General features: G+C 46.9%; 1 protein-coding gene across 5 annotated transcripts in view; it reads right to left on the bottom strand.

Annotated features, from left to right (window-relative positions):
* SH3GL3 (SH3 domain containing GRB2 like 3, endophilin A3) overlaps positions 1 to 27,151 on the bottom strand; it is a 134,854-nt gene that overhangs the window by 26,079 nt on the left and 81,624 nt on the right. For 2 of the 5 annotated variants that reach the window (XM_036072907.2, XM_036072911.2), the window contains exons 2-8: positions 24,259 to 24,327; positions 18,532 to 18,604; positions 15,929 to 16,072; positions 13,323 to 13,456; positions 9,735 to 9,795; positions 6,920 to 7,074; positions 1,059 to 1,162 (exon numbers count right to left, since the gene is read on the bottom strand). In XM_036072907.2, coding sequence (XP_035928800.1) covers positions 1,059 to 1,162; positions 6,920 to 7,074; positions 9,735 to 9,795; positions 13,323 to 13,456; positions 15,929 to 16,072; positions 18,532 to 18,604; positions 24,259 to 24,327 — 740 coding nt within the window. Of the gene's footprint in view, positions 1 to 1,058; positions 1,163 to 6,919; positions 7,075 to 9,636; positions 9,796 to 13,322; positions 13,457 to 15,928; positions 16,073 to 18,531; positions 18,605 to 24,258; positions 24,328 to 24,717; positions 24,773 to 27,151 lie in introns of those variants that run through there. The other 3 variants (XM_036072909.2, XM_078078823.1, XM_036072908.2) reach the window with 3 other exon arrangements.

A 27,151-nucleotide genomic window follows, 5' to 3' on the forward strand; every position in this document is an offset into this window, starting at 1 on the left:
GGGAGCCTACGAACTTGGGGGAGAGGTGGTGGTTGTGAAGGGGGTAATTTTTACGCATTGGTTCGTGAGTAGCCCAAAGTGATAGGGGTGATATCCCCGGCGTAGTTTTTCGCTATGTATTTGAAAGTGTGGGTCTCTCACGGAGTCCCTGAGGCCCCTGTCAGGTGCCAGGTTATGCTGGGCACCCAGCAACGTTAGCTGCCTTTTCTCCCCTTCTGCTTATGCAGAGACAGAAATACACAAACGTGATCGTGTGAGCACTGCATGCATGCCCCCTGGCAAAGAAGTGGATGCTTCAGAGACCCGCCACACCTGAGAAATCTGCCATTGATTTAAGCAAACATCCCTCCAAATGTATTCACTATCATCATCCCGTGTAAAACAATATTCGGTTACCAAACCTGGTCAAGAATGGGGTAGGTTTTTTTAACCCACTATATTAATTAATAGGGTTACTGGGCCTACTACGTGTGATATTACTAATTTTCAGAGAAATATAGAATGCATCATCATTAAAACCTAAGGGGAACGGCCATCTTCCTTCGACCACTCAGAAGGTATTTCTGACTCTTTCAGTAACTCTCTGAGTCCGTATTACGAACGTGGCCTGCTATCTGTACTGGGGAAATAGAAACACATCTTTTTTCCAGATATTTACATACTTTCTGCGTATCATCTCACACTTCTCCACATCCCTACACGTTGGCAAGGAGGTACATGCCATCGCCACCCCGGCTCAAGCTCTCAAATCAGCAAGGAAGCCGGGACAGCTCTGTCGGGTGAGCAGCTCCGTCAGGTTGCCCTGAACACAGGTCACGGAAAAGGGCTTTCGTGAAACAAAAAAGGAAAAAAGCCGCCAGATTGCTTTTCCCAGCTCTGTCCCTTTGGCCAGAGCCACGTACTTATTATTACTTCAGTGCGATCCCACACCCAACCATGAAAGCCAGCTAAGAAAATGCAAAACAGAATGGGGCGGTGGGAAGGGGCGGCCGGAGGGACGGATTCAGATGGCGTTTACTCGGCAGCCCCGGGCTGGCAGGGCGCGTGAAGGCTCTTACCGCATCTGCAGATTGCTCTGTAATTCCTGCAGGATTTCCGTGGACTGTCTGTGATAGTCTAAAGCTGCCTCTATAAACACGGCCAGCTGGCTGACTTGTTCTACCTGCAGCAGAAGTGGAAAATTATGCCAAGGCCTACGTAATATTCAGAGAGAGAGAGAGGCGGGACCAGCAACAAAGACCCAGCTTCGCAGGGAAGCCCCGCGTCGTCCTCGGCTCTGGTCCGTTTCATTTCCTTATGCTGCGTCATCATCACGCGGGTGGTGGTAGAAAGGTATATTCTGGAAAACCATGTTCAAATTTATTTGTGATTAAAATTTGGTTTAGCTCAATGGAAGCTGGTCTTCCCAATTAGGTGACACCCTCAGGAGATTTTTGTGCTCTAAAGCTCACGGATCTGAACACACAGAGATAAAGCTTTCCAATGACATGGGAAGCCAACACTGAGTAAATGAGCCTCTTCCTTAGTGAAATGTCTCTTCGGGCACCTTCTAGCTAAGTCAAATCAGGAAGCTAAGTAAACTAAGCTGTTCTCACATAAGAAAGGAAACCAGGGGAGGGTGGGCACCAGGGCAAACACTTGCCAGCTCCGTGTGTCTTGTTGCTGTCCGCACAAAATCGTGGCCATGAAACGTGACAGCCGAAAGGAATGAACTCTACAGCCTCTTGCATCTCTCGGTCCCTCGAATCGATGGAAAAACTAAAGTAGAAAAGCTCTATCACCTAAGAAAGGCTGGAAGACCAGGGGATGCATGGATTGAGGAAGAGGCGTCCCCTGTGGGAGCTTCCCCGCTTCCCCCATGCGTCTGAACAGCTGCTCCAGAAAAGCGGGATTCATGACGCTGATGTCAGCAAGCTTCGGACACAGGACCTCTGGGTTGAGGTGATAAGGACCCCTAGCAAGAGCCCCGTGACCTCCAGATCCGGAGAAGGTCACAAACCAAAATCAATCCCCCCTCTTCCAAAGCTTCCCCAAAGCCTATGCATCATTCCCACGTGCTAAGCAGCTTGAGGGCAGAGTCTGCCCTGCTTATTCACCCCGTAAAACCAACCACGGACTGGTCCACCTTCAAAGACCCAAGCTGCTTCCATTTGTTGCTATAGACCCTGCTTTGGCTGCCCTACACTCGCTTTCCTCGCGCACGCATCAACACGGGCTCAGCACACACCTGAGAAACCCACAGCATCCCACTGGCGCCCCGCTGTGCTCCGCATCCGAACAAGGAAATCCCGTTGTGTTACAGTCACTTGGCCGCGCTTGGGGCTGGAAGAGCACCAAGCCTAGCCTTAAATTTCCCAAAACCCAATAAACAAAACAAAGACAGCCTGGCCCCACAGAAATTCTAAGGATTTCTTAAATTTCACCTCTCTGGCTTTCACGTTTAAACAAGTCCAGTTTAACGGCCCAACTCGACCACAGCAGAATCTGCCGAAGCAGGAACTGTGCTCCCCAGCTGGGGGGGAGCGGCGGGTCGGGTCCGATCTGAGCCACACCTCACTGCCTTCAGTAAAGTTAACTTCTATTTTAATCCCCACTTTGAGATATGTTTGACATTTCTCTTTTCAAAGGAGCAGTGAAAAAATGAGTATTCCTGGAAACATACGGGGGGCGGGGAGGGAGGGAGAGAGGGAAAGATCACCAGAGCTCCTGTCTGGTTGGCTCAGACAAGTTATGTAATCTAGAGATGCATCTGTCACTATTCGTTCAATGGCTGACTTTGGGAAGGCAATGAGTCCCAAGGCCCCTTGGGAGAGAACAGCGGTGCTGCACGGTGCTCAGTGCAACCACTGGAGAGGTGGTGCTGCAAAGTTCCTGCTGGCCGGGAAGCCACGTGGTGCCACAAGGGGCTTATGTGCCTCCCCGTGCCAGAAAACGGAGGCTTCCGCTTATCCCCGGGCCATAAGCAGCAAGGTGCGTGCGGGTGGTCTCTGCTTCCCAAACCCCAGGTAGGATTCAACACCTGGACAGGCAAAACCAAGGCAGCGATAAAGCCAGGCCTTGCAAGTACCTGTCTGGAAGGTAAAGCGTTTCTTCCACTGGCCACACCACTCAATCTGGCAAATCCACCTGTTGACTCGGGGAAGGTCACCTGGGATGAGAAGACAGGTGTAACTCTACTTAGGGCTGAGAACAACACTGCCCCTCTCTGGTGCCACCTTGGGAGTGAAGTGTGACCACGCATCACATACACAGAGCTCCCGGCTCAGAGTAAAGTGCACTCGCCGTCACGGTGGGTCACTCCTGGCCAGGTGCCTGAAGCAAGAAACTCAGACTCCCCAGTAAGCTAGAGGAGAAGGAGGGAGGGTCCAGGTACGGGCCATGGTGCTGGCAGATGGTGGGGCGAGGACTAGGAAGCTACCCGGGGCAAATGAACCAGAAAGAGCTTGTGGTGGAGAGGAAAATGGCCCCCAAAGATGCCGAAGCCTATCTCCCCAAATCTGTGACTATGTCACCTTCCCGGGCAAAAGAGACTCTGTGGGTGTGATTGAGTTAAGGGTCTTGAACTAGAGGATGACCTGGGTTATCTGGGTGGCCCAGTGTCATCATAGGGTCCTAGAAGAGGGAGGCAGGAGGGTCAGAGTCAAAGAAGGAGGTACATTGGGGGGGCAGAGTAAGAGGGATGAAGATGCCTCATGCGGGCTTCACGGCCGACGCCACCCCACTCCACGAGTCCTCGCTCCCTCCCCTGGGGCAAGACTCAGTGTATCTCCGGGGTGTCGCCCGTGGGCACACTCTCCTTCAAAACCCTCTCGTTCGCTGCAAACCAATGGCTGATTATAAGCACATGAGGCTGTTGGGGGTACTGAGCCCTGGGGATGGAGGCAGAGCACCGACGTCCCCATACTACTGTGGACTATGAATACAAGAAGTCCCCGGGCTGTGGCCCCAGGGACACTTGAATTGGACCTGAGCCACTGGGGTGACCTGCAGACCAAGTGCAAAGGATCTGGGCTGAACCCAAAGGAAGGATGGCTCCAAGGACTGCATCTTGTAGTAAGATCAGCCCTCTGCAGAAGGTTACAGAAACAGTGGCCAAGTAGGAGCAGGGCTGTGAGCTCTCCTCCTCAGACCCTTCAGCGACTAGTTACCACCTGGTTAGCAGCCAGGTAAGTGGGCGGAGAGGCACACCCTGAAGACCACCGCACAAGGAGGGGTGAGAGGGATGTCAGTAGGTAACACCCTGCACCCAGATGCCTGGCATCTGCAGCGAGCCTGGCATGCAAGAACAAGGAAATGCACCCCTTCTGGAATGCGACAAGCCATCCCCTTTCACAACTGAAAATGGCATATTTCCAATGGAGAGAGCATCTTCGATCTGAATTGTGGTTATCCAAGTGATCTCTTGCTCTGTCATATCAAAGACGTCCACTCCTTCTGGACTCCCCGCAGAAGCTAGAGGAGTCTGATCTTAAACAGATGCCTTTGCTAATGGGGCGAGAGCTTTACTCAGAGTTTCTGAGAAAGTCTGAGCAAGGCAATGAACTCAGTAGCCTAGAAACAGCCCCTTATGCTTCCATTCTCCACTTCACATTCCCAAAGGGTTTCCTGACATGTGTAGGTCAAGGTGACCTTCCAGGGGCAAACAGCTGAGCAGAAGTGAAACCAGAATCAGATTTCAGTTGGTTCGCTCCTTGTTGGGTGCGCCTTCCTTCCGCGAGCCCAGTTTTTCTTAATGTACCTTGTGCCACGTGTCACCAGTCCCTTGAAATGACAGCAATAATAACGATGATGTGGAAGGTCAAACAAGTTTGAGAAACTCCCTGGTGTGCCCTGCCTTAGGAATCTCTCCGAGACCAATTTTTCACATTATCATATAAAGACTCTGAAAAGTCTCAGGATCAAGAAAACCTGCTTAGTTTTGTCCACGTGAGGGTTTGCCAAACTCATTTGAGCGTAGAAACATTATTAGTGCAACCTACTACAGCCCGTGGAATGAATTTAGGAAAATGCCACCCCGGACCAAAGGAAAGAACCCAGGAGTCTGCAATCCGGTAACCCCACCTGTTGCAGGAGCCCACGGATGGAGGGAGGATCCCCAGGCAGGAGACGTGGACCAAGAGAGCTAGAGAAAAGTGCAGGTGTCTGGGCCTCATGGGCCTGGAATGGGGATATTCTAGGTGCTCTCTCTGGCTCCTGCCAAAGTCAAAGACCTACATTCCATGATGTCAAGGGGTGAAGAATAGACTTCTCTGCAAAGACAGAAGAGTGTTAATAGGCCATTCCCAAGAAATGGTGAAGGCGGGCAACCAACCTGCTCAATTTCGCGCACCTCTACCTCAGAGCAAATTGTGATGGGCACAGGGGCCCCTCTCCTAGGGGGAGCCCCACCAGGCCTAACCCTCAGGGCTCCTGGGAAAGCTGGTGGACCAAAACACCTCCGGGCTTGCATCTGTGCACAGAATAATGAGCAACAGGTGAAGAGATGCCCAAGGTCTCCAATCCAGCCCCGACTGACAAGACAACCGAGGACTCCAGTGTGGGGCCAAAGGAGACTTGTCTTTGGTTCTCCCACTCACAACTCTGCCAAACTCAGACAGGAAAATAAACGCCAGTTTCCTTGGAAATGTCGGAGTGACCGATTCAGGTCCCTCACACCACCCCTTCCTTCTTTCCACATCACAGGTGCAGGGGTGCTCTGTCTGACCGAGGTCAGGGGGCCCCCGACAACCAGGGTGTCTGCACCCAGCACTGAATAGGCGGTAAGTGGAGTCTGACTCTGAGGACTGTATTCTTTAAGAATGTGGGTTCGCCAAGATCTGCCTTTCTGCTCTGCCCACCTCACTCCCCCTATGGGTCCCAAGACTTCAGTCCTGGGGTAGGTAGCTAGAGTCCCATTGTGGGCCCAGGCCCAAGCTGCCCACACGGATTTCCAGAAAGTCCCATCCTCTGGGCAAGGGGCCGGTATGTGACCCTTGTTCGGCTGTCCCTGTTTGTTTCTCAGTTGGGAGAATTCAGATGTGAGGACAGATGAGCAACCACCCCCTGGAAAGCCCCACAAATGGCCCATTGGCCAGAAAATCCTAGGCAAGGGTTACATAATCTGCATTTGGAGATTCCAGAAAAACCAACTCTGTGCGTCCCATTCGGGGCTCTCCTCAAACCAGGCAGATCTCTGGCGTTATCTGGCGAAGCTTTCCTTGTGTCTTAGCCGCGGCTACAAGATGTGAGGGCTGGACAAGATACCCACCCCCCTGTTCCCTGGAGAGTGAGACTCTGGGGTTCGAACCGTCAGTGCCAGGCAGAGATGGGCGGGTGGCACCAGGCCCCGGACACGCCACCCCCCCCTTCATTCACGCCACTCTGCTTATCTACCTCCTCCAGCCCCTCTTCACTCCTGCCGGGGAGGAGATCAGGGAATGTTCCCTAATTAGCAGGATGGCTTATTCTGCCCCCAAAGCCAGCTCTGCATGACCAGAGGCCCCATGTCTCAGAGTGTGTCTGGATAGCCGAGCAGGGTGGCTTTCATCAGCTGAGGACAGAAGGACAGAAGTCCTAGCTGGACATGCGTAGGTCCATGTCATCCCCTCCAGCACCACTGCCCAGGAGGCCCGTAGGGTGTAATTACTGGGTGTTCTCATCAGTGAAAAGGGCGGCCCCTTGGTTCCAACCTGGCTCTGTGTCCGTTCCTCACCTCGAACGCAAAGGGGTGGCCAGCTCGGACTGACAGCCCCAAACCTCTAGCTCACGATGGTACCAGCATCTCCCACCTGTGTCTGGAGGAAGCGCCAGGCCCTTGGCTGCCTGCCACCACGTCCCCGGGGAACAGGCACGCACCTGGGCGGCGGCAGGTGCCACGTCAGGTACAAGTGCCGTCCAAGCCCCTGGACAAAGGCGGGGCCTGCAGACCCACCGTGTTTACCTGGGAATTAAGACCCCAGCCATCTTTAGTGGCAGGATCGGTTCCTGGAAGAAACCCCAGCCGTCCTGAAGCATCGCTCCTCCTCCTGAGCCTCCTCACCGAGAAAGACAGCAGCCACAGATAGAAGGGGCCGAGCGGCAAAGGTTGGACAGGAGCTGGTGACCCACAGAGAGCAGGAAGTCAGGGTTCTGTGGGCTGCAGGGCCCTGGGGCTGGCCTGGGTGTAGAGAAGGGCAAGGGCAGGGCTGAGAGCTCCGTGCATGTGTCCTCGCCCCACGCACCGCTTCTTTGTCTTCCCCACCAGTCACCTGCCGCTGATCCCCAAACACCAACCACCTCCGCATCCGCCTGTCAGGTCCGAGGGCTGAAGTGGAGATTTTCTAGACCGTGCCTCATCCACAGGACTGCCAGACCACCCGGGCATGGCCCAGACACACCGACACGGAAAAGGTCAAGACAGTGCCCTTCTGGGTCTGATTGCTGTTGCCCCAAGAACAGAAGGAAGGCAGCCTTCTGGAGCCTACACGGCAACTTGTGAGCGTCCTCAACTATAAGCCCAGGAAGGGGAAACGGTGAAAGCAGATGTGCCATGCTAGAGGGGCCACCCCCGCACCCCTCAGGCTCCAGCATGAGTCACTCAGCACATGGCCCCTCGTCACTGTCACCATCATCCTCGTCATCACCACCAACCGCTTCGGCACCGCTATGGCCATGCCCGCAGGAATCAGCAGGCAGAGCACCCGGGTGAGCCCCGCGGTTAAAGACGGCACAAGGAGACGAGACCAGAGAAAGGGAAGCAGCCTCGTTCCAAGGCGGCTCGAAAGTCCTTAGCTGTCTTCTGATCTCGGTCTCCTCCCACCTGCGTGGCTGGTTCCAGGGGCTTTGGCCAGAGGGCAGAAGCAACAGGCCATCCCTGAAACGAGCCAGCACCGCCTGTCGGACCTGAGGGAGCAGCTCAGGCTCCCCAGAGGTGAACGGGGGTGCCCTCCACCCCAGGACACCTCAGGGGACGCACTGCAGTTCCCCTGCAGGGCTGGAGTTAAGACCTAGCTCTTACTCATGCCGGGGCGGGGTGGGAGGCAGTCCACTCATTTGCGAATACGGTCACTGTCAGCCAAGGGACCAGTGACCGAGTTTCCATACGGAAGGGATCATTCCTGACTTCTGCTTGACCTTGAAGGGAAAACAGGTCAACTGGGGGAACTGGCAGAGACAGAGAAACTGAAGGAGACCCCTAATGGAGGGCTTTGCAAAAAGCCCATCGTCATCGTGCTTCGTGAATGAAAAAGCACGCGGGGCAGGCAGGCCGTGAGACACACGAGATTCAACCTCAGAGTTTAAATCCACCACTACCAGGCACGGGACCGGAAGGACGACGTCTGCCACGGCCTGGTAAGGATCAGACGCATCCAACACGTCACACTCCAAAACCACGTGCTGATACTTCAAAAGATCAAATACGGCAATCGGAGACGAAACAAAACCAAAATTGCCGATGGCTTCGGGACAATTTCAAGAGAAAATTGATATTTTTAAGGGAAAATAAACAAACAAGAAAAACAGAGCCAATGGTTACACCTCTTCCCATTTCCCATAAGATGTAAAAAACCTGATAAACTATTAAAAGGAGAAGCATAATAGAGTGTACTTTTCAGCACTCAGCTTTCGTGGACGTGGGGATTTTCGAATTGTTTTCTGCAGGATCAATGTCTTGTCAACACTGAACGTAATTCCCCCACACGTCACCACGGCAAAGAAAAGCTGCTCAGTACGTTTTGTTTGACTTAACTCGAAAATGCGAGACCTTGATACGCCTTTTAATGAACTATTGGAAGTAGAACATGGTTTTGCAGATAAATAAATCCTCCAACTTGTCTCCACAGGTTTGAAAGTTCAACAAATAGGGTCCAAAGCTAAGGCTGGGCCCAAACAGCACAGGGACTGCCAAGGCCAAGTTTAGGACAGGGACGCCGGAGACAAGCAGGCGGCAGAAGGCTCTTCCAATCGGGCAGCAACAAACATGAAAGGCCTCATCACCGAGGCAAAGGAGGGAAGCCTTCAGCCTTCAGGATGCACAGGACGGGGTGACCATGCCTCTTCAGTATGCTGAATCTAGCCTCCCTCGGACAAATCAAATATAAGCTGGCAGGAATCAGAGTATGATAGAATATTTTGCATTTCTGAGGGACCTGTGTGGAGACCCTCACGATCCCCGAGCTCACAAGCACCACCACTCAGGTACAGTGAGCAGCGTAGGTCATGCTCTGATGTCCTGAACGTTCACGATGACAAGAAAGGCATCAGAGAGCTGCTCCTCCTCAAACATCTGCCTCACACGGTGCTTCTCTCAGTCTTAGCAAAACTGCAATGACCACACGATACGGGCTTTCCATTCTCCCGCAGAACCACCACGCTATGGCCTCAAATACAAAGGCCGGTCCGCTATCTAACTCCCCAAACGACCCCCCTCCCTGGGGCCACCTGGAGCACACCTCGGGAGCAATCCTGGGATGAACAGGACTTCTCGAGATCTGAGGTTTGAGTTGGGGCTTGCCAAATGTCCGAAGCTATTTCTGAGGCAGGAGATAGATAATGGCTACAGAAAATTCTGGAAGCTTTTGTAAACTAAGGCTCCAGAGCTTCTCCTCATGTTGGTCCTAATCATATATTCAATGTTTTTAATCACATTAAAGTCTCCTGTTTGGTTTAAATACTTACATCATTTTCTAAAAAATTAAACATGCTTCTTTCAGCCAACTCCTTTGACTCTTCAAATTTTTCTACCGCTTGTCTGACTTCTTCATCTGGTATCTTACCTACTCGCTTCTTTTTATAATCATAATCCAGGCGGCGGCCTTCCAGCTTTTTCAGGTGGTGCTAAACAAGACAAAGGAGTCCTTCAGAGAACTGCACACTCAAAACACGGGGCAAAGAAACCTTTGTTGTTCCCATGAAGATAGCCGTTGCTTTTTGTCCGTCTACATTCTAGGGGCAAGGACACATCTTACATGTCTGTGTGTCCTCAGCATCCACTTGAGGCCACCTTTACTGCAGACCCTCAAGGAATATTTTTGGGTAGATGGATGGATGGATGGATGGGAGGGTGAGTGGATAGATGGGTGGGTGGATGGATGGATGGGTGGGTGGCTGGGTGGGCAGATGGCTGGATGGATGGGTGGGCGGATGGGCAGGTGGGTGGGTGGGCGGATGGGCAGGTGGGTGGGTGGGCGGATGGGCAGGTGGGTGGGTAGGCAGATAGATGGATGGATGGTTGGGCGGGCTGATGGATGGGTGGCTGGGTCGTTGGTTGGGTGGGTGGGTGTGTGGGCAGCTGGGTGAATGGGTGGTTGATTGGGTGGGTGGATGGGTGGGCAGCTGGGTGGATGGAAGATGGGTGGATGGTGGGTGGACGGATGGTTGATTGGATTGGTAGATGTGTGGGTGGATGGATGGCAGAGTGAATGAGTGTCTACATGGAACATGAGGACACAGTGTCAGCACTCAGATTCCATTTTCCAAAGTTCTTTATAGGACCCCTCACTTAAGCTCTATTAATGTCCAGATAATTTCCAACTAAATTAACTACACCAAAAATAAGCACATTTCCTTTGGCACTACTGTCAAGTCCTAAGAGCTAGATTATAAAAGCAGAAATTTCTAGTAGCCCCTAGAATACTTATGCATATCCCATAAAGTTCCCAATTACAGAACACGTTCAATAAATGCCATCGATGAATATGTATACACAGAGGACAAACATTTACAACCTCTGAAAGGTGAGATTTCTTTAAAAAAAAATAGGATCTCTTTAACAAAATGTAACAATTATAAATATTCGATCTGTCCGTTCATGGAATGGGCTGCCTTGTGTGGTAGTGAACTCCCCATCACAGTCTGTGTTCGAGCAGAGGGATCCCATGTCAGAAATGCTAGAGACAGCTCAGCTGTATGGGGCAAGGGAGAAGCCTGGAAGAGTTTACACCTGCAATCCTTGGAAAACAGGTATTTGCTGTCGAATGTATCCACAAAACCAGACCATCCCACTGAAGTATGCAGGTAACGTTACTATGCATTTTAGTGAACAGCACTGGTTCTACTTCCATAATGAACTGGCAAAAACTGCATACGGGATAAAAAGCCAGAAGCATCTTTCCTGCATGTTCTGTGACTCTGGGCAAATCTGGCATTCCCTCTGGGCCTCCGTGTGTGGTTATAAAACGGGAATGGAGAGGGCCAGCCTGGCTGCTTATGGGCCGAGAAATGTTTGGAATCCATTAACCCTTTACAGGTATAAGGCAGCTGGTCTTAAATGAGCAGGTTCTCCACTCCCGGCGTCTGAAACACAGAAACACAGTGGAGACTGCAAACGGCTTCTGAACAGACTCTGAACTCTTGATCATCGCACGACTGAGGTGGAGACTGAAGTGTAGGTTTACAGTGTTTCTGATTCAAACAGCAGCTGAGGAACGAGATGCCCCGTAGGATGTTATTTTGTTGCACAGGGAAGGCCGACACTGAAGTACAGGTGTGTTCTGCACGTTTGTCTGGTCCACACTTGGTCCACAGCCAGCTCTCAAGCCGGTCCGGTGGAAGAGCTACGCTGCCCAGAGGACTCTGGGTTTTCCTCAAGGACAACAGCACAAGAAGAAACGGCGTATTATATATTTCAGCCAAGGGGGTCTCTGATTTTAAGGTTCTGCATTTGGGAAGGCTGTTTTGGTATCCCCAGGTCCCCCAGAATGTCCCTTCTTCCCCAGAGTCATCTGTTCTTTGATAATTTGCAAGCACAAACCCTGTCCTGGGCCTCGTGGTCCCAGAAGTGAACAAAGCAGGACTCCTCACCCCGAGGCACTTACTGCCCAACAACAGAGGAGTAGAAGCAGGGAGGCTCAAGGCACAGGGAAGCACAGGAGCCCCTGATCAAACCAGGAGAGAACCAAGGCTTCCCAAAACAAAGAGCATCTGAGATCTGAGAGGTGAGTGACTAAGCCAGGAGGGGAGGGGAGGGGGAGAAAGACAAGGAACAGAGCAACTGCCCACAGCAAAACATCCCCCCGGGGGCTGCAAGTATTGCAGGGAGGCTGGGCAGCGCTGGGAAGGGGCCATGGGCCAGGCCCCAGAGGGAAGGAGAGGCCAGAGAATCAGGGCTAAGGTGGTGGATCTGTAAGCGGCCACCAGTGGGCAGCTCCAGAGGGTCTCCATCTAAGGCTGCACTGGGTGTGGTGTGGAGAGTGCGCTGGAAGGGGCAAGGCGTGAAGCCACGAGTCCAGGGCTGCTGTGCTCAAGCGTCTAGATGTTAATGCAAGAAGCCAAGAGCTAGAAAGGGAAGAACGGAGATTCAGGAGAGAGGACCATGGCCATGGCCATGGCCTCCAGGGCCCAGTGGAGGCCTGGCTTCAGAGGGCAGGAGGGACACTGTTGCCCCGACATGGACGGGAAAGAGGGCCTGGCGAGTGAGGAGTGAAAGGCATACTAGGGGGGAGGGTTGCTGAATGTTCTGGGAGTCCCTGAATGGTTGCTTCTGGTTTTCATTCAACCTCCCTGAAGTCCCCTCCACACCCTCTGGTTTCCGTGCAGATTCTAATGCCCATACAGGCATCTAGGACTTTCTGTTCGGGAAATCTGGAAGACGGCTCAAGCATTTGCCTTTGTCACATGTGATGCTGATGCTGCTGGTCCAGGGGTCCCCCCACAAGAACTGCTGGGCCTGAAGAAAGGAAAGGGGACATCTCCCAGGTTCAAATGACTTCCAAGCTGGCCTGGGCTTGCATTCAGATCACTCTTCAAGGCGCCTGGAGGCAGGTGCTCGGAGCAGCTCCCTAAGAGCATCAGAAGTCAGCGCAGGCTGCCCCTCCAGAGAAGAAGTCCCGGCGGGGTAGAACTCTCAAGTCTGTTTTTGCACATATACAAAAACACCATCAAGCAAGTGGCATGTGATCACCGACAGGTCCCTGAGAGCTCCCATGTGTGCTCTCCAAGGCCATTGCTAACAGTTTTCCAAATGTAAAATGTCAATTCCCAGATACTGATTTCCTTGAGAAGCAGTGAAAAATCATGACTACAGGTCTGGTGCAAAATATCAAAAGATAGGACAACTATGGTATGATTTTGATTATAAAAATTCTACGATGGAGTTATGGAGTCATTTTGTTAGGTGAGAAATGGCTGTGGAAATATGCATCTTTCATCTTGGCTTTCAGCTAGCTGGCTTCAATAAGATACAGAAGAAAGGGCTGAGAGGTTCTGGGTCTTTTTCCCAGTGAGCCAGGTAAATATGGATTATTCTTCAAGCACCCATAATAAGATGATGCTTTCACTGAATCCTTACAGAGGCATTCTAATGATTTTAAATATAGACATCATTTTAAGGAGCAACGGGTAGATTTATAGCCTGGAAGACTTACCCCAATCTCTTTTAGATCTTTGTCTTGGAGTAACTGAAGTGGGTCAATAAAAGTTTGCTTTACGTTAATATCAAGAGAGTCTTTCACCTCAGCCATTAGCTTCATGGATTCCCCAACTTCTATCAATGCATTGCCTTGAATAGAAAACGCAAATAAAAAAGGTTTCTTTAGCAGAGTCCTCGAGGATAATGGTGGTATTTATTTATTTCCTTCCCAAAAGTTTGTGGATGACAGTGCAAAAAGGTCCTCCCCCTGGGACCGGTGAATCCTGACTCAGAAAAAAAAAAGAAGAAGAAAGAGAGAAAGAAAGTCTCCTTATGGTCCGTCTTTTCCTCTACCTTCTGTACTCTCTCCACTATATAAAATAAAGGTTGGAGGCTGAGACCGAAGCATTTCCCATTTTGGCCACTAGATGGGGATAAAGCTCCTCTTTAAAAAATGGTACAGGTATCCCCGGCTTTTCGAAAGTTCACGCTGAACCCCAATCACCTTTACAAAAGACCTACATTAGTACTTGGCCTTGCTAACTGAAAAAAATCCAAAGAGGATTGTTGCTTTCACTAAAAAAAAAAAAAAAAAGGCAAAAAGAGAATAACATTCAGCCTTTGTTTTGCAGCAAGTTATTAGAGAGGCGATGTGTACCCCAAGCCGTGAGAACGCACACAGCACCCCAGCATCCAGCTGCCACGGCTCTGAGCTGTGTCTGTGAACATCTGCGCTTTGTCTCGATTTATTCTGTGCATGCACAAGCAGGACTAAGGTATGAGAAAAGCCTAGGAGAGGTTATTTTGGGGGTCTGGTAACACCCCCACATTTTTCCACATAAATTAATAGCAATTTCTTCTTTGCTTTACACCATTTTGGTTTACAAAAGGCCTCGTAGGAATGCTCTACTTTCAGAGAGCAGGGAAATCTCCAGTTTTGTGAACTGGCACCTAGGGTTCCTTAGAAGTTCGAGAACAAAATCCTTCTTTGTAAACTATAAAAGGATTCATTCATCAGGGCTAAGTATCAACCAAGAAAGGTTACAATAGAAATAAATGAAAAAAACCTCCTGTCGGCTTCTAGCTACTAGATCTTGAGGTCACTCCCCATCTCCTTTAGATGGTTCTAAGGCTCCTGACCCTTTCTGATGTCAAAGAAAGCCTGGCAGGGTCACATGGGACAGCCTTTCAGCAGGATGGGCAAGGTTTGCTCCTGAAATGAGGCCCAGGCCAGCCACGCTCGGGCTTGGGCAGTGCTCGGCAGCTTTTGCTGGATTAAGCCCTGGTATCTCAGTGCCAGCTAATCCACAGGAATTTGCAAGTGGAAGTCCTGGTGGCTGAGCAGAATGAGGGTTGCAGTTTCTCTCGAAGAATCTCTGGGACGTGATGCACCAGACCAAACTATGTTTCCTGTATCGGAGTTTTCCAAATTGACCTCAGAAACATGTAGAGCATGGCGTCTCTCAACTCTTAGACTAGAAAAAGACCTTAAGAGGCAGCCCAAGAATCTGCATTTCTAGTAAATTCTGACCTTCAAGTTGTTGCACCTACTAGTCCAGCCATGCACAGTTTATTCACCTGCAGAAGAGCGACAGCAATGAAGACTCACCTCACTTTTTTAAAAATAAACTAGATAGTGCATGGTACAGGACCTTGCAAAATAGAAGTGGAAACTCTTATTCTAAACTATGGCTGGCCAGGACTCCATTTTGACCCACTGGTAGCTTCATTCCTCCTAAATGTCCTTAACTCACTCTCAAGAGTCTAAATCATTCCAAGATAAAGATGAGACATCCCTTCCCAGCCTGGGGACTCTTTCCTGCCCAACCGATCAGAAACGGAAGCTACTGTTTCTGACCCCTCTGCCACCAGGACCCACGCCCCGAAATGTCAAATTCGACTTTGACAGAAACGTTTCCAAATATTTCCCTGGAGACTCCAAAAATTAATGCTGAATATTGGCCATCACCTCCATGGACCTCACATTCCTCCCCCTTGCTCAGGCTTGGTGCTACGGATTCCACAAGGACGTGGGGCTCAGCCTCCACCCACTGAGGCTTCTGCACTTCAAGAAGGTTCTACCATGTGGCCCCGAAAGGAAAGCATCCGATAGTACAATCTCTTCCTCAGAACAGCAAGCAACCTATCCACTCCTGACGCCCCCTGACACCAGCTCTCCTCCTTAACATAAGTTCCCTTAGTAGCTAGGGACCTGGGAAGCCATCAAACTGTCTGCCCATCCAGGCCCCTGCCCAGTCACCATGGCAGGGGCACTGCAGGACTGGCCTTGGCTGTGAGGGCCTGCCTGGCACCCTCACCGGTCCCCTCAACGGGCCTGCCTTCAGGATAAGGAATAGGCCATCTTGTCCACATTCACCCATGGAATAAAATAAAATTCACCTTCTATTGCTCTGAAGGATATTGTTACCCCCTGTGACTAATGAATGTTTTAGCAGGGAGTCTGCTTGAGGATTCTCTCTCCTTCTCCCTCTGCACCCCGCCCCCCTTCCGCACTCTCTAAGTAAATAAATAAATGTTAAAAAAAAAAAAAAGGCAGCATTGTGCACCACCTCGGCTGGGCAGCAGGCGCTCGCCGCTAATCCAGGCGCTGCGCACACTCACCGAACGCGGAGCCCTCGCCCAGCTCCTTCCCGAACTTCAGCATACAGTCGCCCAGCAAGCCTTCCGTCTGCGGGTAGCCGGTGGTTTTCACCTGTCCTCGAATCTTCGACACAGTGTTCAGCATTCCTAGCTTAGCTCTGTATGCTTAAAAACATTGTCATTTGTAATTCCTTAAAACGACAAGGCAGAGCCACAGGTCCGTCGCATTGAACAAAGGACGGCAAAACAGAGGCCACCTGGCGCACAACTTGAGGGAGGCCTGGAGCGAGGGCCAGGGCCGGGTGTGACCGATCCCGTCTCTCACAGGATTTCCTAGACTCTTTTACCTGGGGGGGGCGGGGGGGGTGCTAAGCGCATCTCTGCACAGCGAGGATGGAACGCAGAGACGGTGCACGCTCCGTGGACTGCAAACACAGGACCTGGGCTACCCCAGCCCACGTGCAGGGTGAGGTACGGAGAGGCCTGCCATTGCCCACACCCCAAGTCAGGTGTGGACACCTGGGCAGGCGCTCCTTCCCGGGGCCCAACGGATCACTAAGAACAGAACTGCTGAGGTGGATGTTTCAAACCACCATCCGGCCATGAATACCCTCCCCATGCCCCAAGAATGTATTCCGTCTGATTGTATCCAGTGTCGTGATGAAGGGCTGCTCATTCCTCTTAGGAAGCAGAGCCACTGGGAGGAAACGGATCCCCCCGCCCCCCACCCCCGAAGGAACATGAGTCTGTGTGTGGATGGCCCCTTAGGGAAATGATGGGCGGCCACGCTCTTCTTCTCTCCGACTCAGGCAAGGAGTGTTTACTGATCCCGGCTCTGTGGGACAGCCCATGCCAAGTACTAGGGCTCCAGAGAGACCCAGGCCGCATCGGCCCTAATGGAGCTCAGGGTCTAGGTACTACTAAGGCAGAATATACAAGATGTACTTTGCAGATAAAGTTGGGGATGATGTTGGAAAAATGAAACCATAGCGATATTGCTAGATAAGGTTGGAAAGACACCCCTAAAAAGGCAGAAATCGTATCAATAAAGTATGGAAGAGGGAATGCTTATGGTCTATAACCAACAGATAAAGAGCAGGCAGGCTTGACCTAAACAGAAATTAAAACAGGACAAATCAGGAGATATCTATGGGAAAATGTGACTATGAACTGAATCCCAAGCTAAGGATTCGGGATTTTATTCTACAGGCCAGTGAATCACATACTAGCTTGTGGTGTTTGAGATAACTTTAGGAAGTAATGGGATAGACTTTCATTTTCTTTGACTTTAATAATTACATGCTTGTTCTCATGTATTCTAGACCAGCGCCTCTCAAACTGTAATGCGCATGCAAATCACCCAAGGATCCTGTTAAGATGCAAAGGCTGATTCAGGCAGTTTGGGATGAGCCCAAGATTCTGCATTTCCCACAGTCTCTCAGGTAATGCTGGTCCTGCTTTAGACATTCCCCTGTGCCGGCCTTTCTGAATCTTGCCCACCTCAGCTTCAAAGCAGTTTTCCTCCTGGTCCCTGCACAGAAGCTTCACTCTCCTACAAACCCCCCCCCGCCCCCCCCCCCCCCCCACACACACTCGGTTCCTCCTTCCCACTGTCAGGGTAGAAACTGGGAGGTAGCAGGCATGTGACTGACAGCCATTAAACTGGAAATAACCAGAGGCCTCTGTCCAAGGGGACACTTCCATTGTTGGCCCACCCCATTCCTAACCCCTTCCAATGTCAGTTCTTTGAGGATGGGATCTTGGTCCAACTTCGCAGCATCCCAGGATCCAGGAAAACCCCTCGCCAAGAGTAAGCTCTTGCTGAGTATGTGCTGACTGATTTATCAGGAAAAGGAACTTACGTGGCTCATCTCAACCATTAAGGAGGCCAGGGAAGAGATGTTATTTATTATAGTTCTTAAAATTCTAATCATCTATACAATTCTAAAGACTTCTACACCCACCAACCTCCCTGGACATAATTTTTATAAAATTTATGTTTTTTAATTTTTACTGCCTAGATTTTTGGATGGTTGGGTCTGTGCTGATGGCTACAGCCAAGCGAATCACAGTCACTACGTGCAAATACTAAATTCCTAAAAAGGAAAGGCAGTTTTGGAGCTGCACAGAATTCAAGGCTTGGATGCCCTGCCCCTTGTCGGTTTCTGTCCTTCACAACCCAGGAAAAAGTCATCAAGGGGTATTGCTTCCCGACCTCGGAATTCAAATCCTACTGTGGAAGCAATTTCAAGTGAATATATCCTTTTGAGCAGGATGACAGAATTTTTTTTCTAAAAGAGGAGATTCCTCAGTAAGAAAACATATACAGAACGCTTAGTGGCTCTCTGAAGCATCTCCTAAAAAATGTCTGCTTAGCAGTGCCTTGCGGCTGAGCCCAAGCCTCCATCCAAATGACGTCACTGTAGTTCACAGAACTGTCTACTAGAATTCACCGAACTACCTCCGGTCCCTGGAGGCTTGACTTTAAAAAAACTGAACTTTATTATGTGGATGCAAAAGACGTTGTTTCTAAATTATGTCAGCCATGTGTCAAGTAAACATGGATTAGTGATCTGTGACAGTGAAAGAACAAGAGACTATTTCAAGACATTTTTTAACTTTACCTGGATTTGGCTGAAGATATTCTGTGGCTTTCGAAATAATTTCTGCAACAGCTTTATTGGTAATGTCTATTTTCTTTAAAAGAAAAACACATAAAAATGTTGGTAAATGACACTGAATTCACAGAAAAAGAAAAGTAATATGCATTAATTTAATACATATTATTATGGTGATTTTAACCTAAATGAATTTCAGCATTTTGGGGGAGAAGCGATTAATTTCTCACTCTGATTTTGGGACAGCTCTTTCTCCCCATGATGATGGAGAACATTCATTTCTTTTCCTTTTTAACATTAAAGTGAGTATTCATACAATACTTAGAAAACTTGGACAAGTCATTTCGCTCCTCTAGATTACTAGATATACTTGAAGGTCTCTCAAGCCAACACTAGGCATGTCTGAGCCAAACTCTCCTTATCTGCTGGGTCAACTTGATGTCTATACGACATAAGGATGCCCTAATAATGATTCACATTAGAAACTACCACAGTAAGTCAACAATGAATCATTCTCACTAGCATATCACTAACATAAACACCCATGTGTTCTGTCTGCCACGTTAAGACTGAATCTTTCCTTCCACAAAACCATTCCTGGACACTGGCTGCTGGTTAGCCAGATACCGAATGTGAGAATAGACAATAAAGTTAAATATGCACATTGTAATAGCTTTATTTCATACCATCCATAACCTGAAAGAAAATATAAAGGAAAAGGAGATCTCATTCATAAGAGCAATTTAAAAATACGCAACAATACGGCATAAATGTAATGAGAAACGTACAATATCTATTTCAAAAACCATTTCCTAAATGGGTAAGTTTAATTGTACAAAGATGTAAATCCTCCTCCCAAATTAACATGTAAAATTAATTCAAATCTCATCTCAATTTTAATTTTTTTTTTTGTTACAACTTGGCAAATAATAAAGTTAGGTTCATGCCTCACACTACATACTGGATTACAAATATAGACCTAAAAACAAATTGTAAAGGTACTAAATTATTCAGAAGCATATTTTGAAATATGGGTATGGGAAGACTCTTCTAAGCATGACCCAAAATCCAAATGTCATAAGTGAAAAGACCAAAATTCTGACCCTATAAAATTAAAGACTGAACAGTGAAAAGACATAGTACATGAAGTTCGACAAAAGTGGCAAAATGAAAGAGAAAGAAAACTGTAAAAGGGACACGCGCCTAGTATCCATAATACACAGAACTCCCATTTAAAAAACAAAAAAAGTTTTAAAAAGTCAACCCAACTAGAAGGGACAAGAACATAAACTGGCAATCCACAAACGGGGAAAAATACAAGTTCAAACACTTGACAAAATAGTCAGAAAAAATGTAAATTAAAAAGGAGATACTTTCCGCGCACCAGATTGACCCCCCAATTTTTTTTAATTGATTTGACCCAATATTAGGTATTATACAGATGTGGAGGAACGGGCCCTTTCACACACAGAGTGCAAAACAGATACAACTTCTGGAGATCAAGGTAAAGGACCTAGGAATGGGCCTATTAGTGCCACTCTCAGACTTCCAGGAATTTATCATCTGGAAACACGCCAGCAATGTGCAAAGATGTAAAAGGATGTCAGACCATTTTATGTCGTATTAAAAATTGAAACCAACGTGAATGATAAGCGATAAGAGATTGACTGGACAAATCGTGAAACATCCAAATAAAGGAATACTCTTAAATCATCAGAGAGAAAATACAAGGAAGCTCCGTACGTACTGGGAAGATGCCCATAGCGCATTGTCAGGGAAAGAAAGAAAGTCGTAGAGTGATTTGTAATACAAGAAATTCATTTTCGCAATTGAAAAAACAACGATCTGGTCAGGGTCAGAAGCTTTCAACCGAGCTAGCTCAACCAGCCTGAAACTGTATGTGTTCCCCTTAGCTGAATGCCTAAATTCAGGGCCCCAGGGAGGTTTAAACGACAGTACGTATATGATGAAGCAATGCATCACACCCGTATTACTGATGGCCACGTGCAGCTGCGTGCGAGGCGTGTGTGGGTACGTGCACCTGGCCTTGTAACAGGTTTTGTAAGGTTTGAACTCTCCTCATTGTGTTCGACTGTTTATGAAGATCGTTGAAATGTTTAAGAGAATAGGATCACCTAAATGTTTATGTTTTACTAGAGTTTCAAGAAATTTAAGTACTTAGGAAAACTCTGCTTTGAATTTGATGTGACGCTGGAGCGAATTCCATACGTCGCATTTGTGATTCTAGACATTTGAAATGTCTAAGGGAATCTGCTTAATTATGTAACTGGAGATAAATGTTTAAGGATTTGATCTGTTAAGCCTATGACTTAAGGGAACCTAAAATGAAGATTAACTGAAAATGATCACCGTTTTTACACCAAAATTACTAAATTTATAAATAAGATTCAGCAGTTCAGTTTAAGCTAAAGAAAAACTAGGTTTTAGATTTTAAACTTTCCTAAGTTTCATATTAATTGAGACACAGCTTAGAGTGTTCCTTTCCACGTATCCAACCTTCCTTAGACATGAAAAGCCACCAGGAAGCTAGGCATCATCTCTGAAGGGTGACAGTGAGATCTGTGGCAGGGGTACTTTCTACTTTAGATCCTTCTCTATCTTTTGGGGGGAAAAGCCAAGAGACAAATGGCCAAAACTCACAGCCTAGTGTGCACAGACTAGAGCAGCTTCCAGAACATCCCCAGCAATCGAAACTGGGAATCAACCCTTTACAAAATGAGGGAGATGCCCACCATGTTGTCAGATACGGGCAATCAAGATCAACACTGAAAAAATAACCAATGTAGTTTAAAAACAAAACAAAAATATAAAACAAAGCCTCCCTTCTAGAAAACTGGGGATATTGTGGGCAGGCGGAGATGTTCAGGTTATAAAATGGTATGCAATGTCTGCTGCAAACCATCAGGACAAACAGGAGAAAGTACAGAGGTAAAAATTATTTTTTGTAAAGTCTATTTGGTATGAAGGCATCTTTGCCCATTGATTAAATCTGGAATTTCCTTCAAATGTTGGCACCCTACCCCTGCGGTGCCCCAAAGCCCATGCCACTGACTCTTCCAGGCCTCAGCCTGAGCTGGAGAGCTGCTAGCAGCCCTGGTTTCTGGTGGCTGTTCATAGTATTCTATTTTTTTATTATTATTTTTAAAAAGAATCCATACCAAAAAAAGAAAAGAATCCATACCTGTCACTATATCATCTTACTCCTTATGTAATTTATTTGTGCTTACCCTTCTCTCTTTCTTGGTCACACTTGGTAGAGGTGGCTTTTTGAAAAAAAAAAAAAAAAAGTTCTTGTTTTTATTCATTGATTCTACCTTTTTGTTGTTATTGTTTCCTATTTTATTAATCCCTCATTTATCTGTATTGATTCCTTCCTTCCATCTAAAGTGATTTAATTTGTTGTTATTTTCCTAGCTTCTTGGCTTAAATGATTTATTCATTTTCTTCAAACATTTATTTTCTATTAAGTATACTTAAGATGTAGCCATATACCACAGGTTCTGATATATAGAATTCTGTCTCTCATGACTAAATGATTTTTTACTTTACTTTTCATTTCTTAAGAATAATTTTTACATACTTTAAAATTTCCAAACATCCAGAATTGGGAAGGTATACCTTCCTTGTAATCCTTGTATTCTATGATTTTACACTCGGAATTTTTTTTAAGTTTTTTCTGGAGCCTAGCATATGATTCTATTAATTGTTCTAAAGGGACTTAAAAAGAATACAGATTCTCTATTTGAGGAATGCAGATATCTATATCTGTTTATAATCAAAGCTATTAATCATATTTTATACTAATTGTCTATGAGCCAATCTATTATTGTCAACTTAATCTGTTATTTTATGAGAGGTATGTGAAATCTTCTACTCTGGACTTTGTCGATTTTCCATGTATTTCTGACAACTTTTACCTTATGTATTTAGATGCCATGTTATATGATGCATAATGGTTCATAACTATCACAATTTTCTGATAGACTGTATGACTGCATCTTTTTAAATAATTTTTTAAAAGATTTATTTATTTTAGACAGAGAGTGCAAGTGGGGGAGAAAGAGAGAAGGACAGAGAGGATCCTCAAGCAGACTCCCAACTAAGTGCAGAGCCGGATGAGGTGCCCAATCCCAAGACCCTGAGATCATGACCTGAGCCAAAATCAAGAGTCAGATGCTTTAACCGACTGAGCCACCCAGGTGCCCCCCTTTTTATAACTTTTTCCATTTACTGGGTTTTGGTGTGGGGGTTTTTTTTTTTCCCATCAAATTTTACTTTGACATTACTACCAGTCCTCCACTTCCATATGGCTAGGATTTGTCATGGAATATCTCCATTCCTTTGTCATTTCTGTGTCATGTTTTAGGTAGATCTGATACTATCTAATTAATCTCTTCCAGAAAGTCCTTAAAATTTCTGGTCACATATTAGATATTTCCATGCTTTTCACTGCTGTAAGATAACAAATAGATTTTATTTTTATATTTCTTCTGTCATTCACTGGGGTTTTAGGAAGAAAAGGAAGCAAACAAGAGGGATCTCAGTCCATCAACTGAAACTAAAATTGCTGAAATGTGTTTTTCAATTTAACATTTAAGCTGAATCATTTTGTTAGTAAGAAAGTTACACATGATATCTTTATATACCAAGGGATTTTTAAAAGTAATTTCAGGTATGCCAATGATGTTAAAAATATTTCCATGTTTCTCAATTTTCAGAAATTAAGTTTTTTCAAAAGCAAAACAAAATGAGCTTTTCCTCTCAAAGCATTAACATTTCTAGAAACTTAATAGTGCTCGTCCAGAAAATAGGGAGCTCCCTGGAGGACAGTCTGGCCAGGGCCAGGGTATCCCGACGACAGGAACCCTCCAAGCCATAGCCAGGGATTGGACTTCCTTCCGCGCATCTGATGATAGCTCTGCAAGCTGCTAAATACTGCATCCTTGATGCTACATCTGAGGATAGATGCTTTGCTTGCTCTCTGCCCTCTCTCATCTGGGGAGTCTAGTTATTAAAACAAGGCTATGTTTAAAGGGCCCAAGACCAAGGGGAAGGCAACTGAGAAAGCTGGTAATTACTTGTGATCCCACTTCTACCTCCGCCTAGACTATTCCACACAGCTGACCAGGAAACAGGTTAAGGGACAGAGATTCTACAATCTTCCTTAGGAGCATGTTACAATTATTTCTGTAACAAGCTCATCCTATTTTTCTAAATGCTTTCAGACACATTAATTTTTTTGCATAATTATCCCAGCATCCATGTGAAGCAAGCAGGGTGCACATTATCAAACTTGTGTCACCGATCAGAAAAGATGAAAGAGCTTACCCAAGTTCACACTGCTGGTTCTAGTGACAGAACCCAGATAAACGTTATTTTTACGCAGCACATGGGATCAGAGACAGGGTCTTCCACACAGCCAATCAATCTTTATGTATTTTAAGGTCTCATCCCAGGAATACATTTTGATTTTCCAGATACATCATCACAATTACTTTGGTCTTTTCCTTGCAAGAACTGTTTGCCAAGATTGACCATCTTTTGAGCATTCTGACTTTTGTCCACTAGAGGGAACCAACTAGCCATATTCCATCTCCACGTTAGAGGGTCTTTACATCCCAGGTTCCCACTAATATCCTTTACGTTATCAGTACATCTCATATCACAACAAAAATCAAATTTGTGAAACAATTGACATTAACATGTTCTTACCCTCTCCATGTCAAGAAATTCGTCATCTAGTTTCGTTCCTTCGACACCACTTATTTTTTCACTGAATAGCTGCAGAAATAAACAGAAGTTAACTGCATTGTACAATCTGTTATCATAGTTTCTGACTCAAATTATTACAAACAAAAACAAAAACTCACGTTCAGCTTGTTGCATTTTTTTTTTTTTTTTACTAAGTCCTCTAAAGAAAATTGTTGGAACAAGTAACTGAATCAAAGGACATGGGAATATGTATATTTCTCACTCACTCAACATATTAATTATGCACCTATTGTAGAAAGTACATGGTAGGTGCTCTAGTAGAAACACAGATAAATAAGATCCTTATCATCCAGGAGCCTAGAGTTCAGCAGAAGAGTTAATACACGCACACTCAACTGAAATACAGGGGAGGAAAAATCCGAACAAAGTAGTGCTGGGTACAAATTATTGTAAACATACCAAGTAATAGGCATTTCAGTGATTCACAGGATTCTGGGAGCCCACAGTGCAGGAGAGGAGTGGGGGACATCAGGACCTGTTACCTACAAGGCTTGGCATTTGAGCTGCCCATTTAAGGATAACGGACATTTCAGCAGGCAGCACTGAACGAGCCTTGCAGCATGAGATAGCGTGGAAAAATACAGAGACAGCAATGTGTAGGATGGGGTTTTTCCACCTTGCCACTCTGGTATTTAGACCAGATAATTCTCTGTTGTGGGAGGCTGTCCTGTGCATTGTAGGATGCTTAACATCATCTCTGCCTCTACCCACTCAATGCCAGCACATACCCACGCGGGGACAACCAGAAACATCTCTGGATGGTGAAGAATCACTGGTAAAGGGCAACTGTGTTCGAGCCACAGCAGGAAATTTGGTTTGACTACAAGGAATAGTGATCAAGGGAGAATGGAGGAAAATAAATGCTGAACGTTAGAGAGGGCAGATCACACAAGTTCTCAAACGCCAAGCGAAAAGGTATGACTGAGAAGTCCCTAGATTGTTTGTCCAACACCGTGTAGTCAGAGAAACCTTTTAGCAAAGCAACTCTGACTCCAGTGTGGGCTGCATTAGAGAACAAGGAGGAAGGAAAGTTAAGTTAAATCGCTTTCTTTAGAAAAGCACATCAACGTAATTTGTTTATACCTTTAACATATTTATGTGACTTTAAAAAATCAGTCGTACAGTGGGGGAGGGGTGTGCCATCAATTAATGGTCAAAGGATTGCAGGTTCTTTTATGTAAGTGTGACTTTCTGCTACTATTTACACTGTGAGTGCAAATACAGCATTACTCTTTAATAGGAGGAATGCAGGTGTAGACAATAGGTAACTTACATTCGAGGTGTGCAGAGGAATTACTTGGACAGAGTAGATAGGGGAAGAATACACAATGGCCGTGATTTTTTATCTCCCCTGTGGCTATGTCTTTGCAGCTCCTGGCCAGAGTTGGAGTCTACCTACCCCCCAACCCCACCCCGCCAGTGAATCCGGGCTGGACTTGACACTTGTTTTGAACTGCAGACAGAAGCACAGGCCTTAGCAGATCTCGCATGCTTTCAGTCATTCTCTTGAAACCCTGCTGCCACCACGTGAACAGGCCTGGGCTAATTTGCTGGGTGGTGAGAGACAAGTGGCCCAAACACCTCCCTCAGGACAACCAGGCAATGCCCAGGATCAGAGCCCCTGGTTGACCTGCAGCCGACTGCAGGCACAGGAGAAAGCCATGGAAACAGGAGTTGAATAGATGATGGGTGTTTTACACGAAACACTGGAGTGCTTTGTTACTCAACCAAAGCTAGCTGATACACTACACAATAGTTCTTGGTTTTCAGCTCAGTATAGATGTCAGAGGGGATTCTCCTAATGCCCTGATACAAGGTATAACCTTCCAACAGAAACAATGAAGAATCCCAGGGCCACTCACCAAGCAGTGTTTACACGGAAGTATCCATCAATTAGGTCCCCTCCCAAACACCTTTTTGTTCAGTCGTGAAACCATTTAAAACATTAGTTCTTAACTTTGGAGGTAATACTCTGAGACTCCAATGAAAGTTACACAACCACACCCCAGGAAAAAACACTCATTTTGTTGCATGGTAGATTGCAAAAATGGCCACAATGCCTTGTAGCTCCTCCCACTAAGAAGTGCAGTCTACTTCTCTCCCCGGTGACTAGCTTTTGTCAATAGAATAGAGAGTAAGCAACACTGCATGAGTATTGAGTTCAGGCCTTATAGGTACGTTATAGCGATAAAGTGGCCATGTAGATATTCCTGCTCCCCCTTTGAGCTCCACTGTAACCATCTCCACTTGAGTAAACCTGAGCTAGCATGCTGGAGAATGAAAGCCCACTCAGAGTAGAGATAAGCCTTCCAAGCTGAGTCCTCTCAGAGCACCAAACCTCCAGCTGACTTGGCAGTTGACCTCTGACAGATGAGTAAGCTCAGCCCCTGTTGAGATCAGTCAGACCAACAGACCTCCCCAGTGAGCCTGGCCCAAATTACAAACCCATAAAATTGTGAATAAATAGTTTTTGCTTTTGAGTCACTAAGTTTTGAGGTGGTTCGTTCTACAGCAAAAAAACTGATTGATACAGCTGCCTATAATTTCAGAGGGTTACCGTAACCCCTCTGCAGAAGCCCAGGCCTAGATCCCTGTTTTAAAATACCCATTTGAAAAGCTCCTTAGCACTGACAGGCAGACCAGAAACGTCCTTAATCAGAATCCATTCTTACTGCTTCAGGTTTTACCTGTTCTATTTTCAAAAACCAGAATGTCTAATAGCAGGAGGAATGTTTCCACTTTTAAGAACAAAAAATAGATTAATATTCCTTTCTTGTTTGAAAAGAGACAATAATATAGGACGGTTTTCAACATGAATCACAGGTAAGAGTCA

Source organism: Halichoerus grypus, chromosome 8 (assembly GCF_964656455.1).
Source record: "Halichoerus grypus chromosome 8, mHalGry1.hap1.1, whole genome shotgun sequence".
NCBI lineage: Eukaryota > Metazoa > Chordata > Mammalia > Carnivora > Phocidae > Halichoerus > Halichoerus grypus.